Source organism: Thamnophis sirtalis, unplaced genomic scaffold, assembly GCF_051295495.1.
Source record: "Thamnophis sirtalis isolate CommonGarterSnake01/CBP01778 unplaced genomic scaffold, rThaSir2_p1.2 scaffold_9, whole genome shotgun sequence".
NCBI classification, from domain to species: domain Eukaryota; kingdom Metazoa; phylum Chordata; class Lepidosauria; order Squamata; family Natricidae; genus Thamnophis; species Thamnophis sirtalis.
In genome coordinates, this window is record NW_028261389.1 from 41,177,570 (window position 1) to 41,200,043 (window position 22,474).

A 22,474-nucleotide genomic window follows, 5' to 3' on the forward strand; every position below is an offset into this window, starting at 1 on the left:
TTTTAATAGTCCTCAGAAAAGCAAAAGCAGTTGGAGCCATCCAAATCATAGTACAGCTATCCAAATCTATCCTTTAAAACTTTAAAGTTAAAAATGTTCAGCAACTACAGGATTACAAGAAGAAAGAGGCTCTGACGCAGACAGGTCCTATGCAACAATATCATGTGCTACAAATTCTAGAAATATAATTATACTATATAAACCCTCCAAACAAATGAGAAACTTGGAACCAGCCATAATTATTGCTTCAGTAAAAATTATAAATAACTACTCACAAATGCCTATAAGAACCAATAATAAATCTCAACAACCTGTTATTGCAGGGATTAGCAATGGGGGAGAGAGTGATGTTTGTTTTTTATCTTCTTATAGAAGTACTCAACTTTATGAAAAGACAAGCTACCTCAACATGTTATCTTTGAAAATTCAAACAGTTGAATAATTAAGACATTATTATTATATAAATTCTCTACTTAATCATTCAGCAAATGATTTTATAAAATGCATTTCTTCTTATTGCAGAGATTATTCCAAAATCTTAGGGATAGATCTTAAGAAACAGAACATTCCCAAGACAGAATATACAGTAGTTCCATCAGCAGAAGAATACATCCATCTGGGGCTATACAATTACAACAATAACAATAGCAGTTAGACTTATATATACCGCTTCATAGGGCTTTCAGCCCTCTCTAAGTGGTTTACAGAGTCAGCATATTGTCCCCAACAACAATCCGGGTCCTCATTTTACCCACCTCGGAAGTATGGAAGGCTGAGTCAACCCTGAGCCGGTGAGATTTGAACAGCCGAACTGCAGAACTGCAGTCAGCTGAAGTAGCCTGCAGTGCTGCATTTAACCACTGCGCCACTTCAGCTGCTATACAATATTCATAGTATACAATTACTACTGCTATTGTCCAGATAATGGAAATTCTAAAACACAAGAAAAAGCCACCAATTACACTGGTTTAAGTAAACCAAGAAGGTCCTTCTAAAGATGTAATGTTTACCATAAAACTTCCACATCCACCATTTAAGAATGCTTTAGCGCTGTGTAAACTAAAATACTAAGCCTCACTCTATACTAACATATTTCTGAACACATGTAGGAGTGTGCTGAAAATATTCTTAAACTAAGACTTCTATGAATCACATCTCAGCCACTCACACAAGAAGCTATGAATAGACTTAAAACTAAATGGAAAGCTAAACTAAAATTTAACTCAAAAGAAAAAACAATGTTAAGTTTCCTATTCGAGTCATCATATATTAACTGCAATCACAAACTACCCCAGGTTAAAATTGATGGTTCTTTTGACTTTTAGTGTGCTGTATTAGTTCAGTATTATGGTTCACCACTATCAGCTACTAAAAAAGTGAAAGCAATATATTCCTAGCCTATGTTTCTCATATCCATCTGGTTGGCTTCACATGAGCTACTGGACTTTAGCAACAGCTATTCCACCCAGCACATTTGAATGAACCCATTTTAAGTGCTAACTAATCCCACTGACTTTGACTTTCAGAGATGGTTTGGAAAACTAAAATTAAATGTACTTGCATTACCATCAAATTATGCACATTATACAAATATAAATTAAATTTTAATAAAACATCATTGTATTGCTAAAAAGTATATCTTATACAATTATGTTTTCTTCTAATGCTGCCTCCTGATTAAAACTGAACCCCTACCTATTAAAAACTCAGCTGATTTCTAGATTTAATGTATTAACTAATTTAGTTAGCAAAACTGTTAGTTACTAAGTTTGGCCTTAGGCTATAAACTGGGAGACCCTGAGTTTTAGTTCCATCAAGGGAAACAAAGCCAACTGGATGACCTTGGGCCAGTCACACTCTCTCAGCCTTAGAAAGGAAGCAATGGCAAATTTTGCCCAATAAAACTGCAGGGAAATATCCAGGCAATCTCCAAGATACAATTGAATGGAGGAAAAAATTAAAGACTGTGCCACAAAATTTATGTGAAGGAAAAAAATATCCTCATAGTGATGAAGCAGCCTGTCCTCCTGAGACTTTAAAAACACCCTTAGGTTATCAATATGTGCATTGAGGATTACTAGAAAAACAAGAACAAATGTTCAGTGATGATCTGGGAAGCTCTTAAAGCTTTCCAAGACATGCAGTTCTTTTAATGCTTCAAGGAGTGTTATTCAAAAGTTTCACTTCGAATACTGTAAACAGACCAACTGATCAACGTAATTCATTAATCCAATCCAGAAATAATCTATTTTAAAATTTATTTATAGACTAACCCATAATTAAGAAATAACCTGGCTCACTTGAGCAGGCCTAATGCTGGGAATGATTGAGGGCAAGAGAAGAATGGGATGGCAGAGAATGAGGTAGTTGGGTGGAGTCACTGAAGCAGTCGGTGTGAGCTTAAATGGACTCTGGGGCATCGTAGAGGACAGACAGGCCTGTAGGAACGTTGTCCATGAAGTTGCGATGGGTAAGACACAACTTCACAATTAACAACAACAAGAAATAACCCAAAGACCTTCACAATAGACATCCCAACAAACAGATTACCTCTTCACAAATTACACCATCATAGATTGATCTTGTTATCGTTTAATGTATTGAATACTTGTGGAGTATTCAATAATTATGGGGAATCCACATATTCATGTTGTTCAATTCAAATATTAAAGCTACCTCTTTTAGAATTATGAAAACAATCATAACACTGTAAATTAAATTACAAAATGAAAAGTTAAATGTAAAATGGCTCTGTTTATATTCAATCTTTGTTCCTTCAAAATGATCAACTTCAGTAGAAATAAGTTATCAGTCAATATTATAGAGCAACATAATAATACTAGCCATAAAATGTACTGGTTGGTTTTGCTTTGGGGTTTGTAACAAAATAATGAGTACATGTGGGTAGCTTTCACTGTAGCTGTAAATGATCTTACACATTCTAGTAATAACTAACAGACACTTGAATATGCCAGACAGACAGACCAAACAGCCCAATTTCAAGTGAAAAACTGTTCTTTACAGAAGTCCAATTATAGCAGTAGGCGTCTTTAGCAGCTATAACATACATTCACATCCATTTAAAAAGAACAAGAATTGGATGTGCGGAATAGAGACAAAGAAGCTAATCTTGCAAAACAGTTTTCTATTCTGAAGCAAGTTAGCAAGATAAAATTTCAATATAGAGGTCCTGTTTACAAGACACACTTAACTGCATCAAAAGAAAGGGAGTAGCATATCATGTGAATGGGAAAACTGGATCAGGTTGAGCCCTAGAGTTTTGAAGGCCCCTGGTCCCTACAGAATAAGGACATCAAAAAGAAAAAAAATTATAACTCTTAATGCAATGGCAGCACGGATAAATACATCATAACATATTGATTTTAGAAGCTAGGACTAAAAATAGTAGATTTATATTAACTAAATTGTATCATTTGAATACAAGTCATGGACAGAAATAAATATGCTGATACCTCCACACATGAGAGTCTTAAACAGATGCTTAGAAAACATATTTTTATAAACAATATTATAGAATATCACGGTAGGCCATATGGAGAATTTGTGATAGCCAGTTCATTAATAAATACTGATTAATCATAAAAGTCAGTGGGATGCCTTCTAAATCTCACATAATACTCTTAAAGCAGCACATTATTAGCTAATGTTGCAATTTGTTTTTACCCAAGAGGAATAGTTTGCATGTTTACTGGCCATTGGAGAGTATTTTGTATACCAGGATCACTATATATATATATGTTGTTAATTCTAAAAATTTGTTCATTTATGTCATTGCCATGAATAGTAGACAGTACTATTATTGTTATAAATTGTACAGTAAACCAACCATGAAAATACATCATTATGGGTTGTAAAAAGGGAGTTATATAAGTAGCATGGCATCTACAGTTAAAAACTATTATAGAATAGAACAATAACAGATTTGGAAGGGACCTTGGAGATCTTCTAGTCCAACCCCCTGCCTAGGCAGGAAACCCTACGCTACTACTTCAGGCAAATAGTTATCCAACATCTTCTTAAAAATTTCCAGTTTTGGAGCATTCACAACTTCTGGAGGCAAGTTGTTCCACTGATTAATTTTCTAACTGTCAGGAAATTTATCCTCAGTTCTAAGTTGCTTCTCTCTTTGATTAGTTTCCACCCATTGCTTCTTGTTCTACACTCAGATGCTTGGAGAATAGTTTGACTCCCTCTTCTTTGTGGTATTATGATTTGGAATACAATTGTGATTCTTAGTGACATATATTCTTCTAGGATTTGACTTGCTCTGAGAGGTTATGTTTGTTTAATTTATCAGAATAAAATATAGTCAAAGTTCACCCTAAGCAGCAAATTTGCAGAATTTTCAGCATTTGCACTTCTTAGCAGCTAGAAAAGGAAAAAGTCACTATCATCAACATAAATGAAGAAATTGCTCAAGATCATGTTATTGCAGTTTTGATATTTCAACATGAAAAGCAATATGCAACAATCATCTGTGTATATAAATATAGGCTTTAGTGCCCCCTTTCTATCAGAATGACAGAGACTAACAGCAAAGAGAAAAAAAATGGGAAAATATATATTTGTGTGGTCTTGTAACTAAACTTTGGTTGAAGCAAGATACACCATAAAGGATATCATATGGGGATTTAAGAACAAAAGAACATTTCCTCTATATCAGGCCTAGGCTTGTTTAGTCATAAATCCTGTTTTGCATAGTGACATACCAGATGCCTCTTTGAAAATCCCAAACATGAAGGTGTATCCTCTTTTTGATGTTGCTTCCCTGTTTTTTTAGAGGAATCACCCCTTTGACAGTGAAGATAACTACAGCTATCCAAAGTGATTGCGACTGATCACCTATGTTCCATGAAATTAAACTACCAAAACTAGTGGCTACCGTATTGAATTGTACAAAATAAACATAGGATATAAATCAAACCAAACAATAATGCGATAGTGGAATACAAAGAGGTCTCAGGATGATCCATCTGAACTGTTTTCACATTATATTTAAGAACATTTGGGATTAATTTGATCTGCCCATTAACACCAGAAGAATTTATGTTCTGTCTGAATTCCTATCTACTACTTTTTTACTTATCAAGAGAACATTATAAACTCTAAAGAAACAGGTTATTTATTCTATAACAATCAATGAGAGTTTATTCATTGTTATAATTTATTTAACAAATACATCTGCAATATATTTTCAAAGCTACTTATAGTACATGTATATAAACCTAGGTGCATGTACATGTAATGAGTGAGTGAAATCTCTTCAAAACACAATTGGGATCAGAATTTCTATAATGAGTTGTTGCAGTCATGAATCAAGTCATTATGTGACTGCACCCAATTTTATGACTATTTTTATTGCAGTTGTAATTGGGGGATACCAGAGTTGTAATTTGACTCACATGGTTCTAAATCCAAATCTAGTTTTCCCAAAGTTGTTTGCCGTTTTTTGTCACAAATCATGATCACATGACCGTGGGATGCTGCAACTTGTTAAAACTGCAAGCTGGATGCTAAGCATCAGAATTATTACCATGTAAATGTATGACAGTTGTAAGTTCACATTTAGGTCATAAGTTACTTTTTCAAAGGCTATTGTTAATTTAAATCACTGTTAAGTGAAAAGTCACAAGTCAATTACCTGTATTAACATTTAATTATAATTAAAATGAATTTTGACATCACAATAGAATGAGGAACTATAGGTAACCTCATTCTAAGCCATACCTGCATGTTAATTTCATTTTTTATCATTAAGAAAATGATCTTATTGTATAAAAATTAGGGTATCATCTAATCTTACAAAGCTCCTAAAATACTGGCTGGGGTAGGATTCTACCAGTTTGGACTAGTTCGAGCAAACTGGTAGCTCCAACAATCAGCTGGGAGCAAACCAGTTCGCTCCAATGATCAAGTGGGCCCACCCGCCTACCCCTGTGCTTTACTGACCTTTATCTTCTCAGTTGAGTCGCATAGCAGAGCAGATTGCCGCACCTCAGCTGTTTTCTCCCCCAACAGTAATATGGAAGTCTTCTCAAAATTGTGCACGTGCACACAGCATGCATCAGGCATGTGCACGAGCAAAGTAAGCGAAGCACGCGATCACCGAACCAGTTGTTAAAATGGTAGGATCCCACCAATGTTTACTGGCATATGTCTATGGAGGTTCTCAATCATCCAAGTCATGGTTGTCTCAAAGGTACTTTTTCAAAAGAAACTGGAGTTTATTTTTCTTGAAGATGTTTCACTCCTCAGCCAAGAAGCTGAAGAAGAGAACTGAAGAACCTTCTTGATGAGAAGCAAAACATCTTCAAGGAAAAAACAGTTGCCTTTTGAAAAAACACCTTTGGGACACTTTACAGGCACCTATTTTCATTAAAATTATCTATATTCATTTTTGTAGGAGGTTTGCTTTGTTCTGCTGTCTTAAACATATATATTTTTGTAGAGGGAGCTTGACAAACGTAACTCTGTGACTAGTGCAACATTTCAGCTTAAGGACTTAACTCTCAAAATAATTGCGGAAGAGTAGTATAGAGAAAGCCTTCAAACTCTTGCAATTTCTCTTTTCTCCCCAGAATAATATAAAATTATTTGGCCTAGCACACAAAATAATCAATAATCTTAGTTCACACATGGCAGTATATTTCAGGATTCAGTGAGTATTTAAGACTCTAGTTTTTAGAGAAATTTAACATGCCTACAGCTTAAAATACAGTGTAATTGATGAGAGCTTAATACCCCCTTATTATATGAATGAAAAAAATATAAATAGGCTAAAATTTAAGTGTTGCTAACTTTGTCTAATGACATTAAGGTACAATTATGGCTAGAACAACAATGATCTTTAGACAAAGGATCAACAAATGACAAAAAATAAATGACAACAAACAAACTTTTCGTTCATGTTCTTGAATAATGTTCTGAATTACGATCTAGCTTCAACCAACAAACTGGGGGTACAAGTATGTTTCGTCAATCTGTCTTTCAGACAACTGCAGCCTTTCTTAGAAAACTAAGTATAACTGTCATATCTGTAAGCATGTCAAGAGTCAGGAGCATACTGTAGACTAACAGAGAAGGCACCCCATCTCTTGTCTCCAAACCTGTGTTTTTTAGCTTCTTTTAATTTTGTAATTTTAATCCATTTTTATATTTATAATTGCTGAATGCTTGTTTTATCTTGATGTAAGCTGAACCACGGGATGGGAAGCATATTAATTTGAGAAATCAATTTACTGGTAAATAAACAAAGTTTATCAGCCATGGTTATAATGCATTCCACAGTTTAATATCCTGACACTAGCAACTTAGTATTAACAGGGTTCACCCAGATTGTGTGGATTTTGCATTATTTTGTTTTCTACCTTTAAAAACCACTACCGAACTACAATACACTTTAAAGGTTTTTAAATATCTTAAAGAATTCATAAGTTCTTTATTTCTAATATAACTAAAAAGATACAGAAATTGGCATTCAACATTGTAAAACCAAAAAGAACATATGAGTTAACTTTAACATTAACTCCCCAATAACAACAGGTGCAACACATCTGAAACAAAAGAAACTTCTCAAATGCACTATTCACTGATTAAACATGGGCAGATTGTGTTGCAGGGCAAATGATTTGTAGAGCAAGGATGCCTCTTTTCCTCTCTGTGTATTACCCTCTAAAAAGGCTTCACAGATAGCTTTTCTACACTCGGCTTTCCCTCAGTTTGTCTTTATAAACAATCCTCTCCAAACACTCTCTCTGAAGCCACTGAATACTGTTTAGTGTTTAGTGATAATTATGAAACTAATGGAGATATAAAAGCAGAACTTCACATTTTCCATCTATAAATCTTACAAACAGCTTAGTTTGGGTATTTTAGATACTATGGTATCAAATTACAGTCATGTAAGAAAATTCCTATCAATGCAAACACTTTATTGAAGGGCAGGTTCACTCACACCCAAGGGATCTATTCACTTCCCATACAGAAAGGGGCTGATGAAATGCTGTCAGAGTAAACTTCTGCTCACTTTTTGGATGATTTAACGTCAATGGACCATACAAACCCCCCAGAATGGCTTATAAGCTCAGCCAAGCATGCTCTTCTCCCCAATATATTTTAATTATGCATCTGCTCTAATTGCAATCAGATTACATCACTGAAAAAGGAACAAATTGGAAGTTTCTCTAATTACTAAGAGCTTTTCATCAATTTCCTAAAACAGGGTTTTAAGAAAAGGTAGAAACACAAGCACAACTGTGACATTTCTAGACATCAGTGTCATTTTATTCAGCAATTCTATACAGCTTTCATTAGCAGTCCAAACTCAAAAGAGGCAAATTTAAGTCCTAGGTCCTTTATTTTACTCCATTAGCAATGTTTTATACACAGACGAAGGCCCAACATAAATGCTTTTTTTTAAAAAAACCTGCCAGGCAAATCTTTAAAGACAATGTATGGACAGGCACCCACTTGCAGTCACTTAAAAACAGCTACTCTTTGATTTCTCAAGCAAGCACTGCCCCTATGAGTAAAGTTAAAGCAAAGTTTCTATTTCAGAACTTAATCTCTCACCAAGTTCGGTGTACTTGGAAAAATAAGTTTTTCAGTATCATCTCTCCTTCTAGGAACTAGGAACAAGAGCATGTGGCTTTCTCTTGATACAGTCAAGGCATTTAAAAGGTAAAAGTTTAAAGTTAGAAAGTCCAGATTCAGATCACTACTTTGGAATTGTTAAGGTTATTTCCATTTTCTTTATTTACTATGTGTATGAGAATCTAAGAGGATATCAGAAGTAAGTTATGCTCTGGAAACAAGAATGTCAAGAGAAACAAATTGAAACAATTCAAAGTGTGGTGTCTTTTTCCCCCTCCTTCCTTTTTTTTTGTCCAGATGTAACATCGTTTAAACGGCCTATTAAGGTGTTGCTTTGAAGGGAGGGAAAACATAACACTTCTCCGGCACAAAATACCATAGCATGCACACATGGTCATGTAATTAAGCCTCAAGCAAAGCAGATTGTTCCTTCCATGAAGCGCAGGTACATTTGCAAAGGAACAGAAAAAGGCGATCCGGGAAGAAAAGGGATTAGAGGTTTATTATAATTAGACCGGTTGGCGCTACCAGCCGCCCGGCTCTTTTGTTTATTCCCGGTAGGGCTAGTTCGACCAAAGTAACTTGACAGTCGAGGAAATCTGAGTTTTTTCTCGACAGCAGAGTACTTGCAACAGCAACTCCATTTACCAGGTGGCGGGGAAATGGGCGAAAAACTACCCAGTAGAGGAAAAAGAGGAATGATCGGAGTAATCCCGCTTCAACAGGTGAAGGAGAACCTCGGGGACTGAAAGGTTTAGAATTGCAGCCATCGGACGACTTAAGAGGAGTCGCCGCATCCACCCGAGCACCTCGCACAGAGAGTGCTCTCGCGTCCCGCAACCTCCATTCCTCCCTACGAACACACAACCGCAAAGCCCCATCCCCAACACGCAACACACACAAGCGGGCATCCCCCGGGGAAAGGGCACGGCCTCTCGCAGCAGCCGCTCAGCCGGAGTAGCCGCCAACTCTCCAGCTCCAACTCCTCCGTTTATTACCTGTCGTCGTAGCAGAAATCCGCGCCCAGGGTATTGAGGTACAGGACGAGCCCCAGGGCGCTGCTCACCAACTCCGCGATCATTGCTCCGCTCCTGCCGACCTCCGCCTCTCCCTTTGCTGCCGTCGCTGCTCCAAACCCCGTAACGCATCCACCGCGCGCTTTCTCAACCGCCTTGCTTCACTTCGGCTTCCTCCTCCTGCTAGGGGGTGGGTCGGTCAATGCCTGCCGGCCCCCGGCATCTTCGCTCCTTTCCCCGCACTCGGCCAGGCGCTGTCAGCGGCGGGAGGAGCCCGGTAGCACCAGCCGCTTTATTGTTTCGGTGCCCGTTTCGCTCGCTCCCTTTTTTACCCCATGGCCGGGCGGGCGGGCAGGGCGAGAGCGGCTGCCGCTCCGCCTTTCAAACCAAACCCTTGTCCGGAATTTGCCCGCCTTGCTCCGCTCTCCCAATAGCGGGCGGCTCACTCCGCCTGCCGACTCCCTACCGCCCCGAGGCCCCTTCGCAGCTGAACTGAAAGAACCACCGCCGAGGCTCCGCGAGCGCCCGCGTGGGGCTCTCCGAGCTTCCTTCGCGCTTGCGTGCCATCCCCCCTCTGGTCCGCCCCTTTCTCTCGCTACAGTCCGCCTTCCGCCCCTCGGTTTCGGCGGCGCTTGCTTGCTTTGCTTGCTGCCTCTTCCTGCCGCTGCCTTTATTTATTTTATTTTTCCGCCTTCGCCGAGGAACAAATCCCGTAGCTCACTACTTGTAAAGGCGGTTCTGGAGGAGAGGAGAAGGGGAGGCGAGGGAGAAGCTAAAGAGGAGGGAAGAAAGAGACCGGCCGGCTCTGCGACTGGCACAGGCTTTCCATCCTTGCCCGCTATTCAAAAGCAAGTCATCTGGCAACTCCCCCTCCCCGCGGGGAAACAATATTGTTGAGCCAAGTGGGGGTTGAAATCTGGCACTCTAGGACAAAGAGGTGGGTGGGTGGGTGGGTGGGTGGCTGAGGGAGTGTATCTAGCAACCTATTTAGGAGAGACCCAGCCTGTTTAATATACAAGTTTCCCTAAAATACCTCCCAGGTTGTAGGAAAGGAGAAATGGAAGAAAGCAAAGCCCTCGCCCTCTGTGTGTGGTTTCAGGACACACACCTGGGAGATTTCCATCTGCAGGAATAGAACAAACAGGCACAGCCAATGGCTGTAGCCCTGCTATGTGGTCAAGGCAAGCAACACCACTATTTTTATCCAATCACCAATTGCAAGCCTCAATTAATGGGCAGTGTGCCTCGCTTTCTGCCCACCACCTGCAACAAGAGTGCTCCTTTTTTTTAAGCTACTTTAGTTTACTTTATTGCCATTGCACCTCATGCAAGGAAATTAAATGCCATCTTCAGTGTACATATAACTATAAAAATAAAACACAAACACACATCCTTCACATTGTATACAATTGAATTGAAAACCTGATATTGCATTAATATTATAATATACAGTAGAAGTGACTGTATAGTCGCTTCTTGAAGTGACACAGCACAAGACACACCAGCCTGAGAGAGCACTGCGTGCCCAGGCACGTGGGTGAAATCCTAATGCTTAAAAAAAAAAAACCTTCCCATTTCTCATTATACAACACCACTTTCTGAAGACTTCCTAAGACTACTAGACCATGCCAGCCTTTCCCTGGCAATCCTTTATGTGCTCTTTTGAAGCCCATCTTAAAATGACACCAGTTCTCCCTGCTGTGTTCAGTTAGTTCCAAAGTGTCATCGCCAATCAGGGTAATTTTAGAACTGTGATGCATTATGCGTGAAATATTAACATGCTGAGAGCCCTGTTCAAACTTCAGCAGATAGCACTATTTTTCAGGGGGCTGTTGAGTATATTGGGCCTTCTACCTGAAGGATTTTAATGTTGGCTCCACATAATCTATCGCTGGATTTTCCTCTTTGATAATCGCAGCTAAAGAGAAGAACAGATTCCTTCCTTCCTGCACTAATCAAGTGTGAATAATGTTTTTCCTTAATTGAAAAATTTAAAACATGTGCTAGTCGTCTTTTTTTTCAGCATGCTTGAGGCAGTGCCCAACACAAATAAGGTTTAGAAATAATTTGTGACAAATGATTAAATGCTTCAAATGGAAGCCTTTTCTGTTTAATCCAAGTGTGGGCATCCTGTACCCCCGAGCTCTATTTATTTTTTCCTACTCCCCAGAAAACTTTCAGCTGAATTGCTGGATATTGCTATAGCTTTCAGCAAAAGACAATTTACGGTAGTCCCTGCCCACAAAACCCAGCCTGGTAAAAAATAATAATGTAGATATCTACTATTTAGTTCAAATTTGCACTAAGGTAGTTTTAAAATAGTAATTTTTCTTTCATGTCTGGCTCCAGCTCTTCTTACTACATATATATAGTTTCCTAAGCAGAGTTATAAAAATGGCTTGCCTTTGTCTTCTTGGAGGTTTCTACAACTTTCACCCTTATTCACAATGCTAAGAATCCCCAGATAGGACCCATCCAAATATTAACCTAAGATGACCCTTCTTAGCATTCAAAATCAAGGTCAGTTAAGTGCTGCCACCTGCTGAGGTGTAAGACAGATGCACTTTTCCTTTGTCTAATGATTATTTCAGCATTTCTCTTATAATTTTTTATTCACCTTGTTTTTTCTCTGTGTTTCTATATTTTATGTGTGTTATCTGATCATGTTTTCTCTTTTCCATCTATTATTCCAAAACCTCTGTTGGATTTGTTGAAACATTGGCATTGTTACCTTTGTAGAATTTGACATTCCACTAATGAGTTATATTTTTGATTTATATATTTATACTCCATTTGAAAAATATGTAATACCTCCTCAAACCAAACAACCAAAGAAAGCATCCTAGTAACTAAAGGTATAGATTAGTCAGTGGTCCCCAACCTTTTTATCGCCGCGGACCAGTCAGCCTTTGATAATCTTACCGTGGCCCGCTGAGCGCGCGCAGGGGTAGGGGGCATTGTTCGCAATGACACATTGATTGTTCAGTATGGCTAGCGTAGATAGCGTAGCACAAACTGCGCCTACGCAAGGCTACGCTACTAGCGCTGTCTACGCTAGCCCTACGTAGCTGCGCAGGCGCTCTTAGGTTTTTTTCAGGAATTGGCAGCGCTGAAGCGCTGAAAAAGAATGAGAAGGGCGGCGCTGGACACAGGGGGGCGGTGGGCCGCTGGTGACGTCAGAGTGCCACCAGCGGTCCAGTAACACCCCTTGTGCCAGTTAGCCCTAATTTGCATACAGAAAGAAACTATGGCCCCCGGCCGCTGCAGCGATCATGGCCCCCGGCCGCTGCGCGGCCCGGTGCCAGGTACTCCACGGCCCGGCACCGGTCCGCGGACCGGGGGTTGGGGATCACTGGATTAGATATTGACACCATATAGGAGAGGTTAAATCTTATTCCTATTCCTCCATATAAGGTAATCAACTAATAATAAATTAGATTTATAAATGGCATTTCACACAAATATCAGCACGAGAATGATAATAATTATTAAAAATTCTCATGAAATCATTGAGATAGGAGCAATAAAATGTAAATGAAGATAAAAAGTAGTATGCAACACTGAATATAAATTAGCACAAAAAATACTTCATACCAATTTAAAACAAAAACAACCGAGCCAATTTACTTTCTTCAGGATGGCATTCCACCATGAAAGCACTACCTTTAAAAATACCCTAGTTACTTTTGCCGAGTTATTATTGTAAATTGTTATTAGGTTTCTATGGAGGACCGCAATCTTTAGATAGCATATAAACATACTGACATGTTTCACCTGTCCAGGCAGAATTTAGGGAATGGAATGGAATGAAATGAAATGGAATGACTATGTACATAATGGATGGTAACTATAAGTTTCTGGAATCCTTGAATAATTGCTATTTCCAGAGGACAGCTGGAGAAAATTATTAAAAGTTTTGCATTGATTATCTTGGTAACAGGGAACAGCCAGTTGGTTTCCTCTATGAAAAGCATCTAGTTCAAAAGCACCATAATATTTTTAGCTTGCCCCTACATTAGAGTTTTCACTTCTTTCAAAAGAGAAGTGGGATGATTGTCCCATTTACCACTTCATTTACATATGAGGCTGACAATGAAAATGTAAGACTTTTAACAGGAGGGCAAAATGCAAATTTTTGCTGGATTAATCTGGTGGAAAACATTTATCCGTCCCATCTTTTTCATACATGCAGAAGTATTTGTCATTGCATCTACAATCCCATATCTGCCCATGTGGAGTAGAACTGCAGAACTATTCCATGTTCTATAATTTCTTAGTTAGTATAAATAGGATTCTAATTTCTGATAATAGCAAGTTATCAAATCATAGCGCAAGATTATACACACAGTTCCTATTTTAAGTCTTTGACTTCAGGTGAAATGGACCTCTTTCGTCTGGTTTCATTGAACTTTCTCTGACTAGCACAGGAGAAAGAAATAACCACATATATGAAAGAGAAAAGTCTTAGCATTTTTTTAATGTTTAAGTGTTGAAAATATATTATTCTCATGCTTGGAAGTAACGAGACATGGTTTAGCACTTCATCAAAAATGTCATTATTCAGTGGATTGAGTGTTTGACGTGTGTGATAATTGCAAGGTATAAAGATACGTAATTTAAGAGTTCACACATATCACCAAATAGTCATTACCAAAACAACTTTCACTCTGTGAAATAAATGTTGTCACAGGCTATCAAAGGAAAGTAAGAGTAGGATGGTTGCACTAATAACAGTAATTGTGGAGATGAGATGAACAGCATAACCTAAAAACTATTCAAGAGGAGTTGAAAAGGTGTCAGATTTGTTATTTTAGAGGCATATCAGCATGCAATGTTGTGGGAATCCTGTTCACATTGGACAGAAACAAGATACCCATTTTCCCAATAAACCCATGTTTGGAAGATGAAGTTGGAGAACCAAATTAGAAACAATATATATTTATTACAGTGTCAATTTTCTAAATTTACAAAGCACTTTGGAATCCTAAAAATGTATGACATAACTTAATTGTAAATTGCTTCATATATCAAATTCTTATTTTATTGGCAGCTGAATTATTTCTAAATGTCTTCTGGGCTTAACTCAGTGGTGAAATTTATAAATAACTCGAGATGGTGAATATACCTAATACTACTTCCTCCACCTATTTTTCCCACAACAACCCTGTGAAGTGGGCTGAGCTGAGACCGAGTGACCAGGATCCTATTATCCACCAGTGCCAGCCCAATACTACTGAATGGTTAAAAACCCCGAGACTTATAGGCTGCAGTGGGGATTCACACCCTTACAGGTGTGGTGGGTGGTTTGAGTGCCATTGATTCCTGTGGTGTATCTCAAAGCATCCCAACTAAAAGAGCATTCCGATTTTTGCACTTGATACATTCATTGTTTCTGTAAGCAAGTGCCCATGAATAGAAAATGTGCATTCACATTTACTGAAAAAGATTATACAGAGAGTCCTCAACTTACAACGGTTCATTTGGTGACTGTTCAAAGTTACAACAGCACTGAAATAAGTAATTTGTGACAGTTTTGCACACTTACAGCCTTTGTAGCATCCCCATGATAATGTGATCAAAATTCAGATGCTTGGCAACTGACTCATACTTACGACCGTTGGCGGTGTCCCAAGGTCAAGTGATTCCCCCTTTCCAGCCTTTTGACAAGCAAAGTCAATGGGGATGCCAAATTCACTTAACAACTATTTCAAGAAAGGTCATAAAACGGGGCAAATTCACTTAACAAGTCTCTTATGTCAACAATAGAAATGTCAGGCTCAGTTGTAGTCAAGGAGTACCTGTATTGAGTAGGAAGTTGGTTAGCATAAGAAGCCCCTTCCAGTTCTATGATTCTGGCTTGTAATATATTTTCTGTTATGAAGTTCAAGTAAAAGAAAAGGAAAAAAGAGAAAATAATTTTAAAATAAAATGTTTGTTTGCCAATCAAAATGGGTTCCAAGCTAAGATAACCAAGATGGCCAAGTTTCAGCTGAATGTCAGTAAATTAGGAGCATTAGTGTTGAATCCCCGTCAGCCCAGAATTGTGGCCTTTCAACTATAGATTGATACCTTTGTTGTTATCAGTGTATTGAATGTTATTTATATCTGTTCTCAGCCTTGCATAACTTGCACCAATATTTTTGGCTGAAGTTTAAATATATTTTAACCTGGCTCCTCCCTTGCTCAGTGCTTCCATTACCTTTTGGGCTCCACCCTCCCCACCAGCCTTTCTTGCTGGACTATTGCAGATCTGTGTGCTTGTGGTTGTTTGAGTCATTGGCAGCGTTTTGAGCATGAGAAAAGCAGGTTTCAACTGGCAAAAATGCTTTGTGACTCATCCCAATGATTTCCTTCCAATAAATTTAGTACAATTTTTAATAATCTTTTGATTTGTGCAGTTTTTAATTATCTTTACTTGTTTTATAAGTTGTAAGCTGTCTGGAGTCATCTTGCAGGGGAGATGGGTAGCATAAAAAATTGATAAATAAAAATTATTTTATTTAATTATTAAATAAAAATAAGATCCAAAATTGCAAACTCTATATCCACATATAATAGATATCATTTATGAGTAACCTCTGACTGATTGACTGCATGTTTTATTAACACATAAACTTGCCATTTTCAGTATTTCTCAAGCTTAACTGCATTCTTGGACCACATTCAGAAAATGTAAATCCAATTGAGCAAATGCACCTTCCTATATTTTTGTCTGTAACAGCATGGGAATTTATATATTTTACAAGTAACATAATGATTATGGCTGCATTTGTGCTACCTTCCCGTCCAATTTAAAAGTATCTTGCAATTATTTTTTGTTTTTTGTTTAAAAAATTAAGCTAAAACTAAATATTACCCTAGTTTTTTTATGTACTCCAAGAAAACCTCTTAACTCAAACAAGCTTATCAAAAAAATCTCAAAACTAAAGAGGTAAGAACAAATGGATCCCCAACTCAGTGAAATCCCATTTTTAGAGATGTATCATCATCATCATCATCATCATCATCATCATATACTGCATATAAGGTTGTACTGACAGTTTCCTTAAATCTAATATTCATATTGTTACTTGTATTATAACTGGTATGTTTCAATCCTGAGCCATGGATTTCTTCTCATAAGTGTTAAGAATGCAGGGAAACATGAACCAAGCTAAGAAACAGCCCCTTTGTAGCTGTCAATGCATGCTGAAAAATGGGGTTGAGGGAGGCACTGGATTCTTCCTAGCTAAGTGTTGCTAGACAAGGGAAGTAGAATTGAGCCAGCAAACAAGCTTTAGCCTGTGTCCATGGGAAGGTTTTGGCAAATTCTCTCATGAACCTTAGCAGACTACTGGAGGTCCAGAGGCCACATTTTGAGAATCATTATAAGTTCTAATGAAAAATATTTATTGCTAGGTTCATTATTTCCTGATAAAATAAGTTGGTTTTGAAAATGTGTTTCTCTTGTGGACCATTCATTTATATGGCTCAAATTAAATCAAATATTTATGGGCTCTATTTGAATTTTAAAACAATAATTTATGCTTTCCCTGTTTGGAAATTTCATCAAACAATTTAAGAGGTGCCAGTGATTTGCTTCAGGGATTTTATGCATGCAAAATATGTGCTCCAATTTGCTGTAATAACTGTTCCAATGATGAGTTATAATCTATAAGCCATTCATTTTTGTCTAAAGAAAAATATCAGGTGAAGGGCAAAAATCCATGTTTCATTTGGTGTCTTCTTTAAATCTCACAGGGACCCATACAAGCAAAGACTGCTCAAAAGCAGTGATTTGTTGACATCTTCCGAGAACTAGGATCTGGCTTCCAGCCACTATGTCATATATGTAAATTTCTTCATGCTTATATGATATGATTTACTTTGAAACAGGAAACCATTGTCTCCAAGGCAAATTCATTTCAACATAATAAAATCTGGGCTGTGTTATTTGACTTCTTTGTTTCCAGGGCTCCAAAGGAAAAAAATGTGCAAGATGCTATTTTCAGAAGGAAAATTCTTACCCTGAAAAGCATTCAGAAAAATAAAAAGCTGCAAGGCAAGTCATGTAAAGGCTTTTGGATGTATCAGCTCCTTATTTTGATCTTCAGATGTATCAGTTCCTTATTTTGATCAGGCAGTGGAGCTAAAGTACAGCAGCAACACTGAAAATGTACTAGAGAGGGACAGAAGCCATGCTAAGTCAATATTTGTTACTTCAGTGTGATGTTGGAAGCCAAATTGCCTAAATCTTGCCTAATATGCACACACCATCATTTATAAAGCACATTCTCTGCACCTGGAAAATCTCAGTGATAAGAGATCATATGTTGCCCCAAACTTTTTTTTTTTTTGCTAAAGACTTTAAATAAGTGTCTAGTGTTCACACATTATACTCAATTATAAATTTAATTTCTGATTGACCCTTGTTAAATTCCCAGATTCTATAAATTACAGCTAAATGATTTTGTATAGTATATTAGCTCAGGTATAACAATTTTATTTGATTGTACTAAATACTAAAAATCAAACCATGAAGTAGGACATAACTTTAGAAATCCCAGATGTTTTATAAAAACCCCATGCTAATTAATGCTTGTTGTATGTGGTTTACTTTCCTGCTCTTTCTCCTCCTTCTCCAGTCCTAAAAGAAGCATAAAGAAATATTTCACCTGGAAAACGTGTATTACTCTTTTGTGAAACTCACAGCCAACAATTATGTACAAAGTAGAGGCAACTCTAACTCCATACTGTATGTTGCATTTATACTACCGCATTTATTATAGTATAATTTTGACTTGTACATGTGTTAGTATAGATAGTTCAACAACTCATAACTATAAGGAAAGTTAAATATAAGCAAATATTTCTGGATGCCAAAAGGCACACATGTACAAGTCGAAAGGCTAAACACCATTCCATACTAGAAAATGGTTTTAGGAATTAGCAACTCTCTTTTAAGTATTTATGCACTAAAGCAAAGCTAAACTCTTGCTAAAAGCATACTTGTTTCCTTTTCATTTAGTATTTTAATTGAGATCGTTCAAGTCTAGTGCTACATCACTTTTATTATATTTAATCTACAAAGCTGAAACTCACTGTTGATCATACAAAAGAAAAAATAATTAGAAATCCAAATACAACTAACAAAGGGGAGATTGAAATTTGGATCCTGTTTTAATATTCAGTTTCTGTTTTCACTGGATAAACTGATTATTACATAGTACTCTCCAAGAATTAAGGAAAAACTGTAGATTAAATAGCTGTTCCTGGGTGATTTTAAATTTCTAAAGTTTAGGTCGTGGTTGCTAAAGTTCACTTTACAGTTGGAGATGGGAGATGAATAATTAGTGTGTGTGGTATTTTTCTGCATTCCTCTATCCCAGCCTTTTCCCATCTGGTGCCTTGGACTGCATCTCCAAAACTCCCACATTGCATATCCAATAGATGGGGATTCTGGGAATTAAAATGCAACACATCTGGAAGATATCCAGAAAGGATATACATATACAGGAAAGGCTTTAGGGTATAGCAAATCAAATATTAAAATTGTATGGTGTCTATACATTATGTGCTTAACTCTCTCATATTTCAAATTATACTTAATGTTTGTGTAATCCCAAATTCAAAGATTTATTTCTGGCACAGGTACCTCTGGCATACACCTTTTCACTATATCTACTATATTTACTGCTCTAATCTACTTATTATAGAATAATCAATCTTGAAAAATGTGTGGATCCCACATAGAAAAAAAAATTGCAAATATTTCCCTGTTTGTGAATGAAATAAGGATGAGAAATTCCTTGTTAACAATTTCATTTCAGAGGAAATTTTCCCACAAAAAAGCAAAATAAGATATAAGTTCTTCCAAATGATCTAACTTGGAAAAATTATGAATGGTATGAAGTATCAACTATTCACATGACAAATATTGACCTCTGCATTTGCTTAATGGAATACATTTCTGAGGGCAAAAAACTCAAAGTTTAGTATTCAATTGTCCAAAAACTGGAAAGAACCCCCATTGTTATACATACATACATACATACATACATCATACATACATACATACATACATACATACATACATACATACATACATATATATATATATATATATACAGGGCGGGGCATAACCTTTTCCTAGGGGGTCACAGCAACACTTGTAATAACAACACAAATAATTCATACACCATTCGAAAGCCCATCAAAAACTGAGTTTATTGACACGATTTAATAGTCAGTATGACCACCATTAGCCCTTCGAACAGCATTCAAACGAGGTGGATAAGAACACAACAAATCTTCAAACAGTTCCGTTCGATTTTCCAGATTTTTCAACACAGTTTCCAAATTCATTCTCAAAGTTTCAACCGAAACAAATTTAACATTTAATAGCTCATTCAATTCAGTTTTTTATGGGCTTTAAAATGAGGTGTCGCGGAAGTTGTAAACTGCTGTCGATCTTGCTGTGACCCCCTAGGAAAAGGTTATGCCCCGCCCTGGAAAATCTGGAAAATCGAAGGGCTAATGGTGGTCATACTGACTATTAAATCGTGTCAATAAACTCAGTTTTTGATGGGCTTTCGAATGGTGTATGAATTATTTGTGTTGTTATTACAAGTGTTGCTGTGACCCCCTAGGAAAAGGTTATGCCACACCCTGTATGTATATATATATATATATATATATATATATATATATATATATATATATATATATATATATATATATATATATATATATATATATATATATATATATATATATAAATCTGGCATAGTGATATATAGATATAGATATAGATATAGATATAGATATATATCACTATGTCAGGTAGAGCATACATTTGTCTCAATAAATGACAGGTACCTATATTATGGTATTTTTAAAATATATAGAAACAAACCACATGCTTCACTATAGGCAGAATGCTAATGGAGCTCATTTTCATGGCATTGATTTGCTGCCCTATCATAAGCATGGACTTTCAGTCATTAGAATATTGGCACTTTGTATGCCAATCATACAATGCCTGCTTAATAGTTTTCTAATTTACATTTAAACATGTTTGTTTTGCTGCACACCTAAAATGCCGCACACTGCCAGCATTATATGCTTGAATGCAAAGTAGATTTAGGAGACTATGATTCCCCCCACTTTTTTTTTTTTACAATGTTAAACTGCACTCCTTGGTTACTTTTTCCTCTACCTGGAGAAAAAGAAATTGGCAAAGAGACATTTTGTAAAGCTCCATCTTCTAAATTTGTTCCAGGTTAGCAGAATATATATTAAGAGAAGCTAGTTGGGAAGAAGATGAGTGTGGTTTTAAAATTAGATGAAAAAAACATCAATAACCTATTCTATGTTTGTGACATTACTCTGCTAGCCAAAAATGCATATGATCTGGAAGCCCGAATAGTTGAAGTCAAAGAACACAATATAAAAAATGGGACTAAAATTAAATATAAAGAAGACTAAATAAATGACTACAGGTAGAACAACTAGCCTTAGAACTGTCAGTGAAGATAACTGAAGTGATGACTAGCTTCTGCCTTTCGGGATCAATCATCAACAGTAAAGGAACAAGCAATCAAGAAACACACCACAGATTAGCACTTGGTAGAGTAGCCATGAAAGCTTTGGAAAAGATGTTGATATGTTTGTACCTACAAAGATCAGAATTATGCAACCCATAGTAATCCTGTAATACCCTATGAAAGTGAAAGTTAGACTTTAAAAGATGTAGGATAGGAAAGTATTGACATTTTTTAAAGCTTTGCTGTTGGAGAAGATTCCTGAGAATATTGTGGACAGACAAAAGACAATCCAATGGATCATTGAACAACCCAAGGTTCTCACTCAAGGCACAAATGATGAGGCTCAAATTATATTACTTTGGATATATTATGCAAAAACCCAGCTCTCTGGAGAAGCTTTACTGGAAAAAGTAGGAGGAAAGGAAAGAAGAAGATACTACTCAACAGCAAGATTGATTACTTCACAGTGGCAATTAATGCACTATTGGGAGGCTTGAAAGAATAAGTTAGGGATAGATTGTCTTGCAGAAAATTTCTTAAGAATCAAAACAACTTGATGGCACATAATCATTGCTTTAAAAAGAAACGTTTGCATGAAAAAGTTATACATTGCTATAGCATCAAAATCTAGTTTACTTATGCAAAACTTGATCAAAGATTTTTGGGCTCCAGTCTTGAAATTATATCAGAGATTGCAGGACTTTAATTTTTTCCCCATCCTTTGAGGATGGGAGCATATCTCTTTGGTACAAGGAACATAAATCATTTCTTTTGGTAGTAGTCAGGATGGAGATTCTGAAAAATTGGAAATGGAACACTGAATTCTCAAATCAGAATTGGATAGATACAGTACAGGCAACTGAGAACTTTAATATTTAATTGCAACTGATTGAAGGGATTGTAAAACATCACAATATCATCAATTAAAACTATAGAAGTCAACTTTCTGAATTATTAATAAACTCTAAGGTTTTTTTTTAATTTCCACATGTCAACTGAATTTCAACTGAAGTACAAAGGAAATTGCAGCCAACAGTCTGGATTTTGTGCAGGTGCAGAAAAAAGGAGGCTATGTCAGTGGTTTCTGTAGCATATCCTGTGTTTCATCATTTTTGGCAGAAGTATTGCCCAGTAAATGAAAAGGATTTAGCAAACCTGAAATCTGTTTCTTGTCATCACAATTCCCACTGAAAGCGGTGCAATATCATATTGTCCATCAATCATGTGTTTTCATTGGGCTTTGACTGGTAACATTTCCCCAGTGTTAAATGATGGCTTCATTCCATTTTGAAGTTATATCTGGATTTATGCATTTTACTC

The 22,474-nt window shown here is 36.9% G+C and overlaps 1 protein-coding gene across 1 annotated transcript in view; it reads right to left on the reverse strand.

The window, feature by feature from the left end:
• Positions 1-10,103, reverse strand: part of TMTC2 (transmembrane O-mannosyltransferase targeting cadherins 2) — a 221,772-nt gene extending 211,669 nt beyond the window's left edge. The window contains exon 1 of the mRNA XM_087723389.1: positions 9,612-10,103. Within this exon, the coding sequence (XP_087579515.1) occupies positions 9,612-9,694 (83 nt within the window). The 5' untranslated portion in view covers positions 9,695-10,103. The remainder of the gene's footprint in view (positions 1-9,611) is intronic.
• Between the last annotated feature and the right edge of the window lie 12,371 nt (positions 10,104-22,474).